This window comes from Rhinolophus sinicus, chromosome 14 (genome assembly GCF_057876585.1).
Source record: "Rhinolophus sinicus isolate RSI-liver-muscle chromosome 14, RSI-T2T, whole genome shotgun sequence".
Classification (NCBI taxonomy): Eukaryota; Metazoa; Chordata; class Mammalia; order Chiroptera; family Rhinolophidae; genus Rhinolophus; species Rhinolophus sinicus.
In genome coordinates, this window is record NC_142514.1 from 160,053,322 (window position 1) to 160,073,909 (window position 20,588).

The 20,588-nt window shown below is 36.5% G+C and overlaps 1 protein-coding gene and 1 long non-coding RNA gene across 8 annotated transcripts in view; one reads left to right on the forward strand and one right to left on the reverse strand.

The window, feature by feature from the left end:
• The window catches only part of LOC141572250 (uncharacterized), a 415,695-nt gene that overhangs the window by 229,577 nt on the left and 165,530 nt on the right, over nt 1-20,588 (reverse strand). The gene's annotated exons all lie outside the window — the stretch shown is intronic.
• Nucleotides 1-20,588, forward strand: part of BBOX1 (gamma-butyrobetaine hydroxylase 1) — a 63,001-nt gene that overhangs the window by 17,000 nt on the left and 25,413 nt on the right. For all 6 annotated transcript variants that reach the window (XM_074336151.2, XM_074336152.2, XM_019749175.3 and 3 more), the window contains one exon: nt 19,515-19,713. In XM_074336151.2, coding sequence (XP_074192252.1) covers nt 19,515-19,713 — 199 coding nt within the window. The remainder of the gene's footprint in view (nt 1-19,514; nt 19,714-20,588) is intronic.

Here is a 20,588-nt window from a genome sequence, read left to right on the forward strand (position 1 = left end):
CCACCCACCATCAGTTTTCCTTCCATCACCATATATTTGACCCCCTTCACCCTCCTTTACCAATCCCTCTCCTCACTTACTTTTACTAACCACTAAACTGTTTCCTGTGTCTACAAGGTTTTGTTCCTTTGTTTGTTTTGTTCATTTGTTACTTTCAGTTTTGTATCTCACGTATGAGTGAAATCATATGGTTCTCGACTTTTTTGTCTCATTTATTTTGCTTAGCATGATAATCTCAAGATCCATTCATGTTGTCGCAAATGGCAGTCTTTCACCTTTTCTTATGGCCAAGTAATATTCCATTGTATACATGCACCACATTTTCATCCAATCATCTGTCGAAGGACACTTTGGTTGTTTCCATGGCTTGGCCACCATGAATAATGCTGCAATGAATATAGGGGTACACATATCTTTACAGGCAAATGTTTTCAGAGTTTTGGGGTAGGTACCCAGAAGAGTGATTGCTGGGTCATGTGGTAATTCTATTCTTCATTTTTTGAGGAACCTGCTTTCCATAGTGGCTATCCCAATTTACATTCCCACCAGCAGTATATAAAGGTTCCTTTCTCTCCACAGACTCTCCAACACTTATTATTTGTCTTGTTGAGACTAGCCATTCTAACAGGTGTGAAATTGTATCTTATTGTGGCTTTGATTTGCATTTCCCAAATAGCTAGTGAATTGAGCACCTTTTCATATATCTGTTGGCCATTTGTATGTCTTCTTAGGAGAAGTATCTGTTCAGGGCCTTTGCCCATTTTTTAATCGGATTGTTTGATTTTTTTGTTGTTGAGTTGTATGAGTTCTTTATATATTTTGGATATTAGCCCATAATTGGAGGTGGTGTTTGCAAATATCTTCTCCCATTAAGTTGGTTGCCCCTTTGTTTTGTTGCTTTCTTTTGCTGTACAGAAGCTTTTGAGTTTGATGTAGTCCTATTCATTTACTTTTGCTTTTACTTCCATTGATGGGCACCATTTTTGCTCTCTCATTCCACCTTGCTAGGGATGGAAAGCTTGCTCCACACCCATGCTATTCTTCCACCAGCTGCAGTCAGTTGTCTTGTCTCACCCATGCACTGTCCCAAAGCCCCACTGCAGCCTTTGGGCTTGCCCTGGCCCTGAGCTCCTATGTCACTGCTAAAACTAGCAGGCATGTGCAATCCACACAAGAGATGCCCCTTGAGTACCTGATTCTACTGGCCAGGAGGCACTGTTTCTGGGCCACACAGGACAAAAACAATCACAGAGAGCGTTTTTGGCAGGCTACTACCCCAGGGCACAGGACGGACAGAAGATCTTCAGTCTTCCTGTGAAAAAGGACTATTTATTTGTCCTAAAGCATCAGTCTGAGGCACAGGCTTCAGAATTAGCATATATCTAGAGGCTACAGAGGAGATCTCAGGGAATGCAGACTGGGATGCCATCTTTGTGCGCACCATGGTCTCACTATAGCTTGTCAGTTTCTCCCAGTAAAGAGCTTATACACTCATCTGAAGACCCAATGTTTGTAACTATTGCCAAGGGGACACTTCAAAACCACCTGATCTGGAAGCAAGCAGGAGTCTATATATACTTTAAAAGCTGCTGCCTAAGGGTCTGGCTTCCAATCACCCTAAAACTACATGCTGAATGAGATACCTCTCTTTGGAACACTGACAGGACTTTGCACACCCTCAACAACTGGGACTGATAAAGAATGAATCGGGCTGCTTAGACAATCACAAAAGTTCAAGAGACAACCAAGAGCTAGACAAAGTTGAATGACAATTTTCATTGCCTACACAATGCTACTCCTTCAAGACTGAAAGAGGTAGTTATTTCACCTAATACATAGAATCAAATACAGAGAGACAAGCAAAATGAAGAAATAGAGAAATATGTTCCAAACAAACAAACAAACAAACAAACAAACAAGATAAAACCCCAGGAGTGAGGGGTAGGGGAAAACAATAAAATGGAGATAAGTAATTTATCTGACAAAGAGTTCAAAGTAATGGTCATAAAGATCTTCACCGAACTCAGGAAAAGAACAGATAAATATAATGAGAACTTCAACAAAGAGATAGAAAATATAAGAAAGTGCAAAAGAGAAGTCTAAGAACTGAAGAATACAATAACTGAACTGAAAAATACACTAGAGAGTTTCAACAGCAGATGAGCTGAAGCAGAAAAAGGGATCAAAGTCCCAGAAAACAAGGCAGTAGACGGAACCAAAAGAAAAAAGAATTTTAAAAAGTGAAGATAGTTTAAGGGGACCAATGGGACAACATCAAGCTGAATAATATTCACATTATAGAGGTCGTAGGAGAAGAAAGGGCGAACAAGGCAAAAAACTTATTTGAAGAAATCATGGCTGAAAACGTTCCTAACTCGGGGGGAAAAAAGAAGATATCCAGGTCCAGCAATCACAGAGAGTACCAAAAAAGATGAACCCAAAGAGATCCACACCAAGACATAATTACATGTCAAAGATAAAGATAAAGAGAGAATCTGAAAAGCAGCAAGAAAAAAAAAACTTGTTATGTACAAGGGAACCCTCATAAGACTATCAGCTGATTTTTCAGCAGAAATTTTTCATGTCAGAAGGAAGTGTCATGATATATTCAAAGCACTGAAAGGAAAATACTTCTAACCAAGAACACTGTACCTGCAAAGTTATTCAAAATTGAAGGTGGAAGATTTCCAACAAGCAAAAGCTAAAGAAGTTTATCACCACTAAAATAAACTTACAAGAAATGTTAAAAGGACTTCCTGAAGCTGAAAAGAAAAGACACTAACTAGTAAAAAGGAAACATATTAGAGTAAAAATCTCACTGGTAAAGGCAAATGTATAGTAAAGGTAGTGGATTCACCACATATAAAGATAGTATGAAAGTTAAAAGACAAAAGTAGTAAAATTAATTATAACTACAGTAATTAGTTAAGGGACTAACTAGAAGTAAAACATGACATCAAAGACAAAACCAATGGAAGGGGAGTAAAATTGTAGAATTTTTAGAAGGCTTTCAAACTTAAGCAGCTATCAAGTTAGAATGCTGTGTATATACACAATTATATGTAAACCTCATGGTAAACACAATGTAAAAACATATAGTAGATACATAAAAGATAATGAGAAAATAAATCTAAGCATAACACTAAGGAAAGTAATCAAACCACAAGGGAAGAGAGCAAGAGAAGAAGAAAGAAACAGAGAGGAACTACAAAAACATCCAGAAAACAAATAACAAAATGGCAATAAGTACATACCTATAAAATAATTACTTTAAATGTAAATGAACTAAATTATCCAATCAAAAGACAAAATGACTGATTGAATAAAACAATCAAGATTCATCTATATATTGCCTACAAAAGACTCACTTCATATTTAGTGACACACACAGACAGAAAGTGAAAGTATGGAAAAACACAGTCCATAAAAATAGATATTAAAAGAATGTTGATGAAACTACAATTATATCAGACAAAATAGAACTTAAACAAAGACTGTAATAAAAAACAAAGAAGGGTATTACATAATGATAAAGGGGTCAATCCAACAAGAAGACATAACATTTGTAAATATGTATGAACCCAACTTAAGAGCATCCAAATATAAAAAACAAATATTAACAGATCTAAGACGAGAAATAGAAAGCAATACAATAATAGTAAGGGACTTTAATTCCTCACTTACATCAATAGATAACTCATTCAGGCAGAAAATCAACAACAGTGGCCTTAAACTACATATTATATCAGATGAACTTAATAGATATACATACAACATTCCATCCCAAAGCATGCCAATATACATTCTTTTCAAGTGCACTTAGAACATTCCGCAGGATAAATCACGTTAGGCTGCAAAACAAGTCTCAATGAATTTAAGAATATTGAAATTATCAAGCATCTTTTCTGACCATAATGATATCAAACTAGAAATCAATTAGAAGAAAACTAGAAAACACAGATACGTGGAGATTAGACATCATTGCACAAAGCAACCAATGGGTCAATGAAGAAATCAAAGGGGAAAAAAAAAAAAATATATATATATATATATATATATATATATATATATATATATATATACATATATATATATGTGTGTGTGTGTGTGTGTGTGTGTGTGTGTGTGTGTGTTTAAAAATAGAAAAACAGCTTTCTAAAATCTGTAGGATGAAGTAAAATCATTTCTAAGAGGGAAGTTTGTAGCGATACAAGCCAACTTGTATTAACAATCTATGTTTACACCTAAACGAACTAAAGAAAAAAAGAATAAACAAAGCCCAAAGTGAATAAGAGGAAGGAAATAATAAAGACTAGAGTGTAAATAAATGAATAGAGACTAAGAAAACAGTAGAAAAGATTAATGAAACTAAGAGCTGGTTCTTTGAAAAGGTAAACAAAAATAAGAAGCCTTTAGGATAAATCAAGATAAAAGAGAGAGTGCTCAAATAAACAAAATCAGAAATGAAAGAGAAGTTACAACTGATACCACAGAAATACAAAGGATCATAAGAGACTACCATGAACAATTATGCACCAACAAATTGGACAACCTAGAAGAAATGGATAAATTCGTAGAAACATACAACCTTCCAAGATTGAATCACAAAGAAATAAAAAATCTGAATAGACTAATTATTAGCAAGACGATTGAATCAGTAATCAAAAAACTGCCAACAAACAAAACTCCAGGCCCAGATGGCTTCAGTGGTAAATTCTACCAAACATTTAAAGATTTAATATGTATCCTACACAAAATTGAATTGGGGAACACTTCTAAACTCATTTTATAAGGACAACATTACCCTAATACCAAAACTAGACAAGGACACCACACACAAAAAAAAGAAAATTATGGGCCAATAACTCTGATGAACATATATTAGCAAATCCTCAACAAAACATTAGCAAACCAAATTCAAAAATTGGTGCAAGAATGGTTCAACATCCACAAAACACCACATTAACAAATGAAGGATAGAAACCATAGGATCATCTCAATAGACGTATAAAAAAAAACACTAAAGGAAAGAAAAGAAAAGCATTTAACAAAATTCAATATCAATTTATGATAAAAATGCTTAACAATGTGGGTATAGAAGGAAGATATCTCAAAATAATAAAAGCCATATATGACAAACTCACAACTAACATCATACTCAACAGTGAAAGTCTGAAAGCTTTTCCTCGAAGATCAGGAACAAGATGAGGATCCCCACTCTCACCACTGTTATTGGAAGTCTTCACCACAGCACTTAGGCAATAATTAAAGAAAAAAAATTTCTTCAAAAAAGAAATAGAAATCCAAACTGGAAAGGAAGAAATAAAACTCTCACTATTTGCAGATGATATGATGCTATATACAGAAAACCCTAAAGAGCCCACCAAAAATAACTGTTAAAACTAATAAATGAATTCAGTAAAGTTGCAGGATACAAAATTAATGTACAGAAATCTGTCACATTGCCATACACTAATAATGAACTATCAGAAAGAGAAATTAAGAAAACAATCTCATTTAAAATTGCATCAAGAATAAAATGCCTAGGAATAAATTTAACCAGGAAGTAAAAAACCTATACACTTAAAACTATAAGATTAATAAAAGAAATTGAAGAACACACAAATAAATGGAAAGATATTCCATACTCATGGATTGGAAGAATCAATATTGATAAAATGTAAATTACATAAAGCAATCTATAGATTCAATGAAATCCCTATCAAAATTCTAATGGAATTTTTCATAGAACCAGAATAAATAATTCTAAAATATATATGGAACCATAAAAGACTCCTAATAGTCAAAGCAATCTTGAAAAAGAAGAACAAAGTTGGAGGTATCACACCCCCAGATTTCAAACTATACTACAAAGCTATAGTAATCAAAACTGTATGGTATGCATGTAAAAACAGATACATAGATCAAAGAAACAGAATAGAAAAACCCACAAATAAACCCACATATATATGGTAAATTAATTTTTGACAAAGAAGTCAAGAATATACAATGGGGAAAGGACAGTGTCTTTAATCAACTGTGTGGGAAAAAAGTAGACAATTACATGAGAGGAATAAAACTAGACTACTGTCTTACACCATACATAAAAATCAACTAAAATGGGTTAAAGACTTTAACCATAAAACTCCTAGAAGAAAACACAGGTAGTAAGCTCCTTGATATCAGTCTTGTTGAATTTTTGGATCTGACTGAAAAAGCAAAGGCAACAAAAGCAAAATAAATACATCAATCTAAAAACCTTCTGTACTGAAAAGGAAACTATCACCAAAATGAAAAGGCAACTTACTGAATTAGAGAAAATATTTGCAAGTCGTATATTTGATAAGGGGTTAATATCCAAAATATATAAAGAACCAAACTCAATAACAACAACAACAAAAACAATTTAAAAAATGGGCTGAAGATCTAAATGCACTTTTTTCCAAAGAAGATATACAGATGCCCAAAAGGCACATGAAAAGATGTTCAACATCACTAATTATCAGGGAAACAGAAATCAAAACTACAATGAGATATTATCTCACACTTGTTACAATGGCTATTATCAAAAAGACAAATACATTTTGAAGATGTGTATAAAAGGGAAACCTCATATGCCTTTGGTGAGAATGTAAATTGGGGCAGCCACTATATAAAATAGTATGGAGGTTCCTTAAACATTTTAAAATAGAACTACAATATGATCCATCTATTCCAATTCTGTGTATTTTTTCAAAGAAAATGAAAACACTAATTCAAAAAAATATATGTACTCCTATATGTATTGCAAAATTACTTAAAATAGCCAAGATATGGAAAAAATCTAAGTGTCCATTGATAGATGAATAGATAAAGAAGTGGTGAGATATATATATATATATATATATATATATATATATATATATTATATAAAATGAAATACTACAGAGACACAAAAAAAGAAGGAAATCTTGCCATTTGTAATAACATGATGGACCTAGAGGGTATTCTACTAAGTGAAATAAGTCAGACAGAGAAAGACAAATACTGCATCGTTTCACTTATATGTGGAATCTAAAAAGCAAAACAAAACAAAATTCATAGTGACAAAGAATAGTTTCGTGGTTATCAGGGGAAGGGAGGATGGAAGGAGGCTAAAATGAGTAAAGGGGGTCAATTATATGGTGACTGATGGTAACCAGACTTATTGTTGTGACCACTTTGTGACCACAGATGTCAAATTATTATGTCGTATACCTGAAAAAAATATAATGGTATGTACCAATTTTACCTCAATTTAAAAAATAATAAATAAATATTTCAAATATTTAAATAAATAAATAAAAATTTGGCCATGTATTTTTAATTACATTTTTTAAAAGCTCGTGTCTTTAAACGCTTTGAAAATGTTTGAGGATATTTTTGAGAACCTAAAGCAAATCTATTTCAAGGCAGAAATAGATTTCCTTTTCCATTTCCTTTTCATAGTTTTTTCAGTACACTTGCTACATCAAAAATTAAGGAAAATATACTGACTTTTATACTCTTGGAAAAATAATTTTCTGTAGTTACACCAATGCAAATTTCCTTTTTTTCATACAGGGTAAAAGTAGAGTGGGCTTTCTTCAACGAGTAAAAAGCTTCTATTTCTCACAAACAAGGCTTACTTTTTCTTGCAGACCAGAAATGAGTTTTCTAACATTGGCAGTTGGACTCCAAATTTAGAATTTATCAATTTAGAAAATCCCAAAGTGTGGCAATTTTTAATAAGTAAAATTGGATCACTTTATATGCTGGCTTCATTTTTACTAAACCTACACATATGTTGCATATTTAGCCTGCCATTTTTGCTAATGCCTACACATCAGGAGATTCATTAAAAAAAAAAAAAAAATAGGACAACTGATTCAAAAACTATTACCTCACTTCTGGTTTCACTTTGTTTCTTCAAAATGGCAGAACATAGAACCCTACAACTTTAGTTTTAGGGTAGTAGATATCTTCATCATATTTAAATTTCTTCTTTTAAATTTCAGTCCCAAACTTTGAAATGTGTCCATGGCAAAGAAAATTGATTCTTTTTTAATTAAAAAACAAATGTCTATCCCCATAGGAAAAAGAATTGAGTTTTTAATTGCCGTTGCTATTTATACATTCTGATGATTTGCGTGGTTTCTAGTTGAACAAATTACATATTTTTAAATCTCTGCTCCATACTATGAATTCTCTGACTTTATTCTTTTTCTCAAAGTTCTGTATTTTTCTCAGTCTGTAAACTTGCTCTTAATCAAACTCAAAAGAGCAGGTCAGCACAGAAGTTGAGTGCTCTTGACCCTAGGTGTTGCTAGGTCTGCGGTCTTGAGCAAATTACTTAACCTTTCAATGCCTCCAAATCTTTATCTGCACAATAGAAATAGTATCTACTTAACTTCTTGAGTAGTGCAATGTTGAGTGAAGGGCAATGGCACACTTAACACATTAACTCACTTAACCTTCACAACGTTTCCTTGAGAAGCTTCTTAACCATCTGGAGCAGTATATCCTTATATTAAAAAATAAAATAAAATAAAATGCTGAATCCTGTTAGTGAAATTCCTTTCTCCTTTCCCCTCCTTGGCTATCAAGTTTCCAAACACATTGTCTGTTTGCGCAGAGAAGACTGATACTGAACAGATTATAAGGGGAAGAGACTGTATAGGTTGTCTCTTGCCAACAATTTAGTTGGAGCCTTCTATCATCTCATGTCTGGTTACTAAACAAAACATTGCCTCTGTTCACACCCAGCTTGCACAACTCTGTAGGGTAATTTTCCTGGTGCCCACCATCATCTCTCTTTCCCCCTTGCTCTGTGTCTCACTGCAGCACAATAAAGTCCAAAGACTTCACTGGGGCTTACCGATTATCTCAAATCTGGTGCCCCCTCCACAAACATGGGAATTCCTACCTTTATCCAAGCTCTGTTTCCCAGATCACTTATTCCATTGTTTCTGTCTTGTCGAACTTCATCTATCTATTCTGCAAGGTCCAACTCATATCCCAACGAAGCCCTTTACCAATAATTCTGCCCTATATTTATATTTATCCCTGAGCCATATCATAAAATATAGATAAGAAAGAAAGTAAACCCAGGAAATTGACATAATTTCACTGGTAACACTAAAATGCAATGCTATACTATAACAATGGAAGCATATAGAATTTGTTAGGAGAGAAAGAGTGTGGTGTGTCAAGAAAGTTCACCTGTGAAACTACATCGTGTGATGAAAGCAGAATAGGTTTTGGAGTCAGTAGAGCTGGATTTGACTCTCTACTTTGTGAACTTGACTTAGTTTCATAAATGATCTGAGCCTCACTTTTTCTATATGTAAAAGAGGCAATGCCTCTCAGCTTTCGGATGTGCATAAATGATAAAATGTAAGTACTGTGCTTCATACAGTTCCTGCCACTCTGTGACGCTCAAAACCTGTTAAGTCTTTTCCTTCTCACATTTTCCCTCCAATTTAGAAAGCCATAAACATAGGAGCAGAAGCATAGTACAGCGCATCTGGGTAAGAATTGAAGGGGAGAGAAACCACAGTGGCATGACAATATCTCATGCTTGAGTTCCCCATATGTGATGAATAACCATGTTATATCCCTGATGAAAAACATGAGACTGGCTCAGAGGTGAACTATTGCCATGAAAAGGATTGTAATCATTCAGACATTGTTTTGGAGTCTGAGCCAAAATTTTACATTCCTGGCAGATAGTTTGATTTAAATAAAATTAAGGAAGGCAGTGGAAAGACTGGTCAACTATGAACCTAATTTTAATCAGCGACTTAGAAATGTTTGCTGAAGCTGGGATGATCAGGAAACTTGGGAGAAAGTGGCTGTGTTATCAATTAGTTAGTTAAGGACTGCTACAAAGGAAAACACCACCAATCAGCACAGATACTTTATATTTCATATATGAGCTAAATACATGGATGAAAAAAATTCCAGACCCATAATAGGCGCAATCTCATGACCATATATAAGCAGATCATCTCTGAGGAAGCGAAAGGAAAAGTATCTAAAGCAAACAAGATGCCTGTACCAGGGGGTAGGCAGAGTTTCTACGCACAACTTCAATGGGTATAATGGAAGTTTCTAGCCCAGAATAAATTGATCAAGCGAAATACATGATGGACAGCCAAAAGGAAGATTTAAACATGACTAACTTGGAACAATAAGAAAAAATGAGAAAAACCAAAGGGAAAATGAACCTATGATGGGAGCAAATGGCCTTAGATAATCCTGCTACACACACTGTCTTTCCCATCTCAGTTGATGGCAACTCCATCTCACTGGCAGCAGGATCATCCTTGACTCCTCTTTATCTCTCATACTACACATCCAATGTATCAAGAAAATCTGTTAGCTCGATCATCAAAGTACTCCAGAATCCAATCACATCTCACTGCCTTCACTACAACCCTCTGTCTGAACTACCAACAACATTTGCCCTCTTCTTCCTCTGTCTTCTCTCCTACTCCTTCTCCAATCTTCACATTTTAAAAAGCATTGCTATCTGCCAGGCAGGCACTGAGCTCAGTGCTAAATAGCTATTGCTCTATTTAATCCTAGCAATGACTTCACAGAGGATTATCATTACAACCGTTTTACACATGATGAAAATGAGGCTGACAGAAGTGCAGTAACTAGGCCAAAATCAAAGAGACAAGAAAAACTAGCAGAACCGAGATTTGACGAAAGAGCGTCTGTCCTATTAAATACCAGTCATCTTCCCCTCCTCTATGTGGTCATAGCAATTTGTGTGGGCTCCCCTCTCTGTGTCACTGCAATTATTGCAATGAATGGTCAATGCCTGTGCATTTGACTGTCTCCCCCACTAGAGAGTTGGAATCTAGGGAAATAACTAATATTAGCAAGCATTTATTGAGCATCTACTATTTACTATGAATTTATTCAGCAAATACTTAATGAGTGTTTGCTAGGTGCCAGGCATTGTCCTAGGTGCTGGGGTTGCAGTGGTGAACAAAACAGAGAAAGTCCCTGTCCCTGATGAGTTTACAAATATACCTCCAATACACCCAATGACGATAAGGACATGGACACAGGCAGGTGGGTGAATGTGGTGGTGGGAGTGTAGGGAAGTTCTCCGCTGAGTCCTCTTTTTTTACTGAATAAGAAGCAAAGTTGTCACCTGTGCATGAGTAGGAGGAGGAAGTGTGGGAGGTTTGATGATAGAGAACGTGAGAAACAGTCAACTAGGGGAGTAGAAGAGTTCACTAGAGATTAGCAGGCGTGCAATAAGATCAGTCATCAGAGTGTTTTTCTCCAACCATATTCAGCTGCTCTGGTTCAAATGCAGATTAATCAAGTACACTCTGGTGAGCTCTTGATAGATATCATCTTGTTTAAATTTCATAACAACCCTGCAGGTTGTTGTCATCTTGTAATTTCCAGAATAAAAAATTGAACTAAGAGCATGTGTCACTTTCTGAAGGTCATGCAGATGGAGTATCAGAATTCAGACTTGAATCCAGGGCTGTCACCTGCAAACCTTAAGTTATTAACTTTGACACTATCAAATTGGACCAGAATCCTCATCTCTGTATGTGCTTAGTATGTTCTTAATGAACTAGCTTTGGAAAAGAAGACTTGGCTGACAGGCAAGTCTTACGTGTTTTGGTGACTAAAAAGTTTCTATGAGTCAACAGAGTTGAGACTGCCAACAAAAAAGAAAAAAAAAGATTAATTAGATTTGAGCTGCATGAATGAAAATACAGTAGCGAGCCCACCGTGTGATCATCTGCCAGACCATACCTATAGTATTAGGTCTGATTCAAGACACCAGTGCTTTCATGGGGCATCAGCAAACTTGAACACACCATCCAAAGGAGAGCAAAAAGGATACTGCAGGGGTTGGAAACCATAAAACATGAAAAATATAGGGAAGAAAGTGGCTATTTAGTCTTGGAAAGAAAAACTTAGCACATTAGATGTCTTTATACATATCTCCGTGATTACCATATTCTGTGTGATTCTGGAGCACAGAATTAGAGCTTATAAGAAAGGTGACAGAGGTAGATTGTGCCTCAGTATAAGGAAGAAGCGTGTGACAACTGAAGCTGTCCAATTGGAGATAATTGAAGGGTAAAGATATAACCCTCTTACATAGTATGGGCTGCTCCATGGGGAGATGTGTGCTGTGTAATTAAAAGTGCTCAAAAGGGTGTTCTATCATCTTTTCATGTGTGTCATAGGGGATAGTCATAGCAAGGAGAGCGGGTAAAACTAAATTTTGTTTGCCTTGCCAACTCGAAGAAAGTCTGGGATAATTATTTCCTTTCCTGATATCCTTTGGTACTTGTTTTCCTTCAACATACAACACTTTTTTTCTGAATATCAAATTATTTGTGTGGGTATTACAGCTCTGACATGCATTAGCTGTGTATCGTTGGGCAAATTATTTAATATCCTTGTGCCTATCTCCTCATCTATAAAATGGGAACAATAATAGAACCTCTGTTATGGGGTTGTTGTGAGGATTAATTAATCCATATAAAGAGTGTCTGGAATCCTAATTGTTCAATAAATGTTAGCTCTCATATTTTTTTTTCAAGTATTAGGTTGGTGCAAAAGTAATTGCAGTTTAAAAGGTTAAAAATAATTGCAAAAATCACAATTACTTTTGCACCCACCTGTATTATCACATACTGCCATTTAGTTAGTGTCACTACATTGTTTTATGTGTTCTTGTTTTCCCCAACTAAGTGGTCACTCTTTCGCAGGGCTGAGCATATAGGATATACTAGGTACCTTGTAGTCCAAAACAAAAATGTGTTTTTCTCCTTTCAAGCAACGTAAACTTGTTTAGAAATATCTTTTATACATCCTCAGGAAGACTTTTCGAGTTTGGTGAGAATATCACCTAAAGAAAAGGTTTCATGGATTTCTTCATCTTTTGAAATAATAAAGTACGCTCAGATACAATCTCATTTTTCAAGGGTTGCTTTGATTTCTAATGATCATTAGGAAAAAAGCAAATATTTCTTCAGGATACAAAATATATTAGTTTTCTGAAAATCTACTGAGTGCTAACCCTGGTCTATATACCAGGGAAAGATAGAAAAAGGGGCACAAGTGGCTAGGAATAAAGATAAATTACACGATCTCCATAGTTTGTAAAGAACTTACAGTCTAGTGGAAGAGACAGAGATGAGGTCCCACCCGACCCACCCTTGCTTACTGTTCCATTTCATTTGCTACATGCCCCTGTTGCCTCATATGTTCTAGCCTAAGTGACTTTCAGTTCTCCCAACAAACTAAGAAATTCCCCATCTTCCTACTGTCCCTCCTGCTGGGATACTCCTCTGCCTGCCCTTTGCATGACTGGCTTCTCTCACCTCTCAGGATATGGCTTAAATAGCATCGCTTCAGCTAGTCCTTTCATTACAGCCATGTCTAAATAGGTTGCTCATCCATCTCCCAGTAATTGGCAAGATACCCTGTTACCCCCATAGTAAGCAAAGTAAACATTGCTACAATGTTTCTTTTACATGCTTATCTGTTTGCTTCCTTATTTACTGTTTCCCCCACAAGGACAGCAATCAAATCTGATTTTATTCTTTAGCCTAGCAAGACTTTCAACAAATATGTGTCGAGTACATGAAAGATCATTGCAGCATAATGTGGCAACCATGGCTACTGTGGTATGTGTCCATGCTGGGGCACCAGAGAAGGCAGCCATCTTACCCACTCTTGCAGATACTGAAGGAGGGCTTTGTGGAGATTGTCGGTGCCCCACCATAGCCACTCAGCACTCTTCGCATATTTGCAGGCAGCTTCCTGTTGCACAATTGGCACTGTGCTTGCTGGAGGGCTGTCTCTGCCTGAGGGAGCATGCCTGAGGGAAGGCCAGAAAGACTCAATGAGGGGTGGGCATGGGTGGTCTGTGCATCTCAGCTTCCTTGCCCGTGGGTGGAACAACTCTGAAGTATATTCCACAGTGTTGCCATGAGGTCCAGCAGTGCTGAGCCTCTACTGCCAAAAGCAGTAACCCACTCATTAAAACACTTTCCCTGTCTTACCTTCCCAACCTCCAATTTCAGTGCTCCCAAGACATCTCCTTAATAAAGTGCTTGCATTCAAATCTTCATCTCAGGGTCAGAAGACCTCAATCTAAGAGAGGATAGGTGACCAGAGTCTTGAAAGACATGTAGCGTTCACTAAACAAGAAGTAAAAGACGGCAGGATCCCCTTAGCACAGAGAAGAACATAAAAGCCCTATTTCCACTCAGGTGACTTTCCTCTACTAGGGGTCAGATTTTTGTTTTGACTGGACCCCTACAAAGTATTTATAAGAAAAGATGGGTAGAGATTGGCTGATCCCCAACACATTAGATTAGCTAATTCAGAGCCAATAGCACAGTTCAGTGCAGGTGGACAGAAGGCCCTAAACTCTTGAAATAACACATTGCAACTCAGCATGCTGCACTCACGAATCTTGAACTAAAGGGCTCCTTTGTCTCTATTCTTTTTGACATACAACTTTGGATCCAGGAATGTGATGCTTAAGCCCCAAAAAGGAAACCTTGTACAAATGGTTCCTTGAAAGCCAGTGTGTAGCCTGTTCGTAAACTTTATGATGTGTGAAGCATATGTTCAAGGAAGTATTTATTAGGAGGGCTATAAGTTAAATTAGACAGGGTAGTCCATGCCTTAAATATTTCGTCATTTTCCATACTGTTTATGTATCCAGACCCAAGTGTGAAATTTAAATTTGCTTTTGATGTAATCACCTGACAAATGATTTATTCTAGTCCAACGTGTTTACATTTGGGTCCCCATAGTTATGTTTTCCAGTTGGGGAAGACTGGAAAAAATACTTTTAAATTACATTATAATAGCATTAAATAACATTTTCAAAGTTAAGGTTTCTGTGCAGAGATCATAGAATTATTTTACTAGTGGATTTAACAAAATGTAGTTTATTTCTCATGAAAATTAGAGTGTTTTATACTCGGGATATTAGGATAAATCTGGAAACTGGTTAGTCACAGTGCTGTCTCTGAAAGTGACACTTAGCAAAACCTAGTATGTGAGTGGTTCAGATTAGGACACAGGTTCTGCAATGGTCTGTGGCTCTTGGTCGCTGATTTCTGCAAAGCTCCTGCCAGGGCACACCAAAATGAGAGGTCTTGTTGGAAAGTGGTAAACTCTGCAGAACTTTAAAATCTTTGTAATAATACTCCGATAGTAAAATCCAGTAGATTTGAATTATTTATAGTTCATAATGTGCTGTCTATGGTATGATAGCCTTGCTTTACACTGGATTATCTTTGTGTGAACACAGTTAATTTTATACATGTAAAGGGTAACATATAACATATTTACTGAAAGAATCTAACTCATTTTGTATTTTTAAAACAGAAGGTATTGTGTGTGTGTGTGTTTGTGTGCACGCGCATGTGTGTGAGAGAGCATATGTGTGTGTGTTATTTTCTAATGGGAAAGTCTTATAGAAACAAAATTCACTGAAACATGCTATAAACGTATAGAGGGGTATATAGTGTGTGTCTTAAGCAGATGCTTCTGGAATCCACAAAGTAGTCAAAATACAAACTCAAAGTTTTAAAAACATTTTACATCTATTGAAAATGTTTTTTCAATCTCTATTATATTTCCTTGCCACCTAGTCACCAAAACTCTCTGGAAAGTGATAATTAAGTGAAACCAAACTGACATGGGTCACTGAAATACAGTGGCATAAATTAAAGAATAGAAGCTAGCTGGTTTTGAAGCCATGGTTCATTTCACAAAAGGTGAATAGCAGTGTTGTTGTGGTGTTATGCAATGGAACCTACTCATAATGTTTTTTCTGCATTTAAAATCCTGACTAGGAGCCAAGCTTTATCTTTAAACACCCATGCTTGAGCAAGTTCAGACAAAGTGTTTCTAACTGCAACTTGCCCTTCTTTCTTTTTTATCTAGTAGATTTCCTTCAGAAGAGACAGAATAAGCTATGGACATTCAGACATAGGACATAAAAATACACGTGATGACAGTATTTCAAGGCATCAAATGTTTATTTGATGTGTAGTTGTTAAAATTATAGACTTTGGAATCAGTCACCTGGATTTGACGAACTGGCTCTGCAAATCATTAGCTACACGACTTGGATCTCTTTCTTTCTTTGTAACATGGGGATAATGAAAGTATATATTGCGTATGTTTATTGTGGACATTAAAAGAAATAACATATGGGAAGCACCTAGCACTACTCAGCAAATATTAGCTAGTACTATTACTCTCATTATTAGCCTACTGTGTGCCAAGAACTGTACCAGGCTCCTTGTCCAATATCACTGCATGGTCCACAAAAGACCTGCAAAGTAAATATAATTATGGCTAGTTCATAAATTAAGAGAGAGAGACTCAGAGAAGAGACCAAGAAACTAGCTGATAAGAGGCAGAGAATGATTTAAACCCAGGTCTCTTTGCCTCCATACTGTCTCACACAGTACTGTCACATGTGGCTATTTAAATTTAAGTTTCAATTAGTTGATATTAAGTAAAGTGAAAAATGTAGTTCCTCAGTTCCACTTGCCACATGTCAAGTCTCAATAGCCATATGTTTCTAGTAGCTATGGTACTCAGCAATGTGGTTATAGAATATTTCCATCATCACAGAAGTTCCATTTGACAAGCCTGCAATCTAGACCACACTGATTGTCCAGGTTGGTTTGTTCTCAATAGGACATAAGATTTTCTTCTAAATCTTACAATGAAGGTTCATCAATTACTTAACTCTTTGTAATAAAGACAACACATCTGCTATAGATGGCCATGCAGACAATACGAATCTATCTAACAGTCTATGCAGGAACGGAAATACCTGTCCTCAACCAGATCATAACAGTGTCCAAGGACTCGGAGAATCCTCAACTATGGTGTAGACAATCTTTTTTCTTCAACAGTAAAAACTAATGGCAATGGGAAATCCTAAAGCCAATGTGAAAATGGCAGATGAGTCTCTAAATCACCTCCACCTGTAATACTCTACAGGACTGTGATTTTCATTTGGGGTCAATAAGCTTTAAATTGTTTTCAATATTTTTTTCAGTTTCTAGACACAGTCTACCTTGGGTAAGCTTTGGAAGAAGGAGATGGTGGTTTGTTATTTACGTCCTCAATACTGATGTTTTGCCCAGGAAACTTTTCTCCTCACTGGTAGCCAAATGACTTTCCTAATTAGGTAGCCAATAGGCAATATTTACGACGTTTATCACCTTCTTTTTGCAGACCTTTTGGATTGGTTTCAGGTATTACCATCTGGAGACTTTAAATGCAAAGAGCAAATGGGGAGGCAAAGCAAACAACCACTGTAATCCAACATTCAAACCAAAGCCAAGTAGGTTGCCTCTTTGAGAAAGGGCTCTTTCCTATGAAACCAACCTTGTTTGATTTTAGAAGAAAGAGTTGAGGCATGAGGGACAGACTGGGGAATTTTATGCATGTAAAAGAGTAGCTGGCATCTTAGAAGGATCGTTAGACAAAAGATCAGATCTGATACCTCCACGATATCCTGAACACTCCTCAACTACACTTCATACTTCGTCTATCAAATTGTGTTTTAATTGCCAGCTCCCATGTCCAATTCTCCCACAGACTATGGGCTCCTGAAAACCTACTGCCTACCATAATGCCTTGTGACATGGTAAAATATTATGTTTCTTGACAAGGTAAATGAATGAATAATTATTGAGTAGCTAACATAATCAAAGAATAACAAGAACCTGTATGTTAAACCACCTCCCCTCATAAAAAAAAAAAAAAAAAAAAAAGTACCTGTATGATCATAATCCCCAAAGCTTCACACCTCATTGTCTGTTATTGCTTTAGCCAACTTGCTTTGGCATAATACAGTGGCCCACGTGCTGAGCTGCTTCTCTTTGCCAAAGTGATTTAGTTGATATTAAATTCTAAGGTTTTCTCAAATGTAAGAAGCACTTGATAAGCAATGCTTTGGAAAACAAATAAAAGAGCATGAACAGGCCCTTGTTCTCTCAGTTCTGGTTAGACCCAAAGAGAGAGAAAAATTAAAATGAGAAATTAGGAATCAGTGGCTGGATATAAGCTCAACTTCCTGAGAAGATACAAGTCACTTGGGCCCGTGGAATGTATTCAGTACTAAAGAATATTAACATAGTCTGAAAGAATTAATGCAGCCACAGGAAGACCTAATGTATAGTTTGCAAATTAGGTCCCAGAGGTTCTGCTTCGTTACGCAAGCTGTTAGGCTTAATAACCCAGAAACTTTGGCAATATGTGCATTTGTCGTCTGATTGGATCTTCCAGCTTACTCACCTCTGCAAATGCTCTTATTACAACTAGCTGGTAGAAGAGCAGGAAGTGGCTTCCTGCACCTGCAGGGATCTTTTCACCACTAAAGCTGCTGACTCTTAAGAAATCCCTGTTTCTGTAGAAAACAGTCATGAGGATGTTAGAGGGAATGATGATTTCCAATCTACAACTATTACAATGGGACACCTCATTTTTAAACAAGAGGGGTAGGGGCGGGTCAGGTTGTGTTCTGTAACATGATGTATATCCCCCAGTTAAAAAAGTGAGGCATTGTTCAGAAGATATTGAAACCATAACATCTCATTCTGTTACTTGTTAGGAAGATTGCCTTCCAAATGCCCATTATTTCCTGAAAAAATGAAAAAATCAAATGGATTATTTAGAGTTAGGTCTTTCCTGAATGTAGTTGTTAATATCTGAGTTATTTCTCTTGGTAAAATTACATTTCCTCTATGTTCCACCTCCTTTTGGAGGACCTAGTTTGCAAGCAAATTATTTTCACATTTGTTTTCCTTTCTGTTTTTTCACATAAACATTGTTATGAGTGTCTAATCACAATGAACCAGAGAGCTAAGGCAGGCAGTTTGACTTTATCGCCTGTGGCATTGTCACCAAGGTGTCTATGCACCCCAGGTCCACACCTTTCATGTTTTCTTCCCCATGGTCAGTTTTTGCTGACTCCAAATAACAATTTGACCCCAGAGAAAGCTTCTTATCGGGTGAAATAAGAGAAAAGAAGGAACTGTCCCTACCATGGCAAACACTTCACCCACCCCCAGGGAAGGGCATATGATGTTCTGATTTTATCATCTACTTGGATTTGAACAATATGACTTAGTTGTTAAAACACACAATGTCTCAAAGTTAGTTCCAAACAGTGTCCAGGCAGAGAATCCCTAAGGACATACGGATCAAAAGCCATCTATAAACTAAACTACATATTCTTGACAAACGGTATAATGAATACCCATCATGCTTCAGGCACAGCTGTAGGCAGGGGGCATATAGTAGATCAGCATGGCTCCAGGGAGGAAAATCTAGTAAACTGGGCATTTGTGATGATTGAAATTTAGTAAATTCCATGATAAATCAAAGGTAAACTCCAGTCCCTTCTGTGAGGTTATCACTATATATAAAAACAATGTAATACCATGTTTTTTTCTTTTTTTTTTAATTCACAGAATGTCAGTACTGGGGCTCAGAGCTCCAGCTACCTACTCTGGACTTTGAAGATGTTCTAAGAAATGATAAAGACGCATACACGTGGCTCTCCAGCCTCAAGAAAGTAGGCATAGTGCGACTCACAGGAGCCTCTGACAAACGAGGAGAAGTTTTAAAACTTGGGAAAAGGATTGGTTTCCTTTATCTCACATTTTATGGGTGAGTCACTAATCATTTGCATTCTACCATTATATATAAAGTTCCATGTACTTCTCAGAACGGGGACTCTTTTGGTTGGAGATACAGAAATTTCCATAGTATCTTGAGCAGGAAGTCTGATGGGAAGATGAGTTTAAAAGTTGGATTTCTCTGAGAATGACTGGCATTTTTAAGAAACCTAAAAGCACAAAGACATCAGACGCCAAAGACATCAGTTATAGGTGGTGTATTTATTAGTTTGCTAGGGCTGCCATAACAGAATAGCATAGATTGGGTGGCTTACACAACAGGAATTTATTTCCTCACAGTTCTAAAGCCAGAAGTCCAAGACCAAGTGCCAGCAGGGTTGGTTTCTGGTGAGAGCTCTTTTCCTGACTTACAGATGGCCACCTTCTCCCTGTGTCCTCACACAGACTTTTCTCTGTGCACCAAACACTCCCAGTATCTGCTCTTCTTCTTATAAAGACACCAGTCCTATAGGCCCATACTTGTGACCTAATTTAAAGTTAATTACCTCCTTATAGGCCCTATCTCCCAATATAGTCACATTGGGGGTTAGGGCCTCATCATATAAATTTTGGAGGGACATAATTTAGTCCATAACAGGTAGGCTGAATACTGTGTTTCTCCAAGATTTTTATAATATACTTGGCTTTACAAATGTTAAAGTTGATTAAAGTTTTACCTCCCAAGAATTGGCACAAAATAAAACTGGGCCCTGAGGAATTGAAACCCACCACCAGATGTATTAAAAAAGATAAAATTAACATGCAGAAAATTAAGTCTATGCACTTAAGCAAGTAACAGGAAATATAATTGATTGTAACTTTGGAACAAGAGGCTGTTTGCATAAGAATTGCCTGGGAGGTAAAACT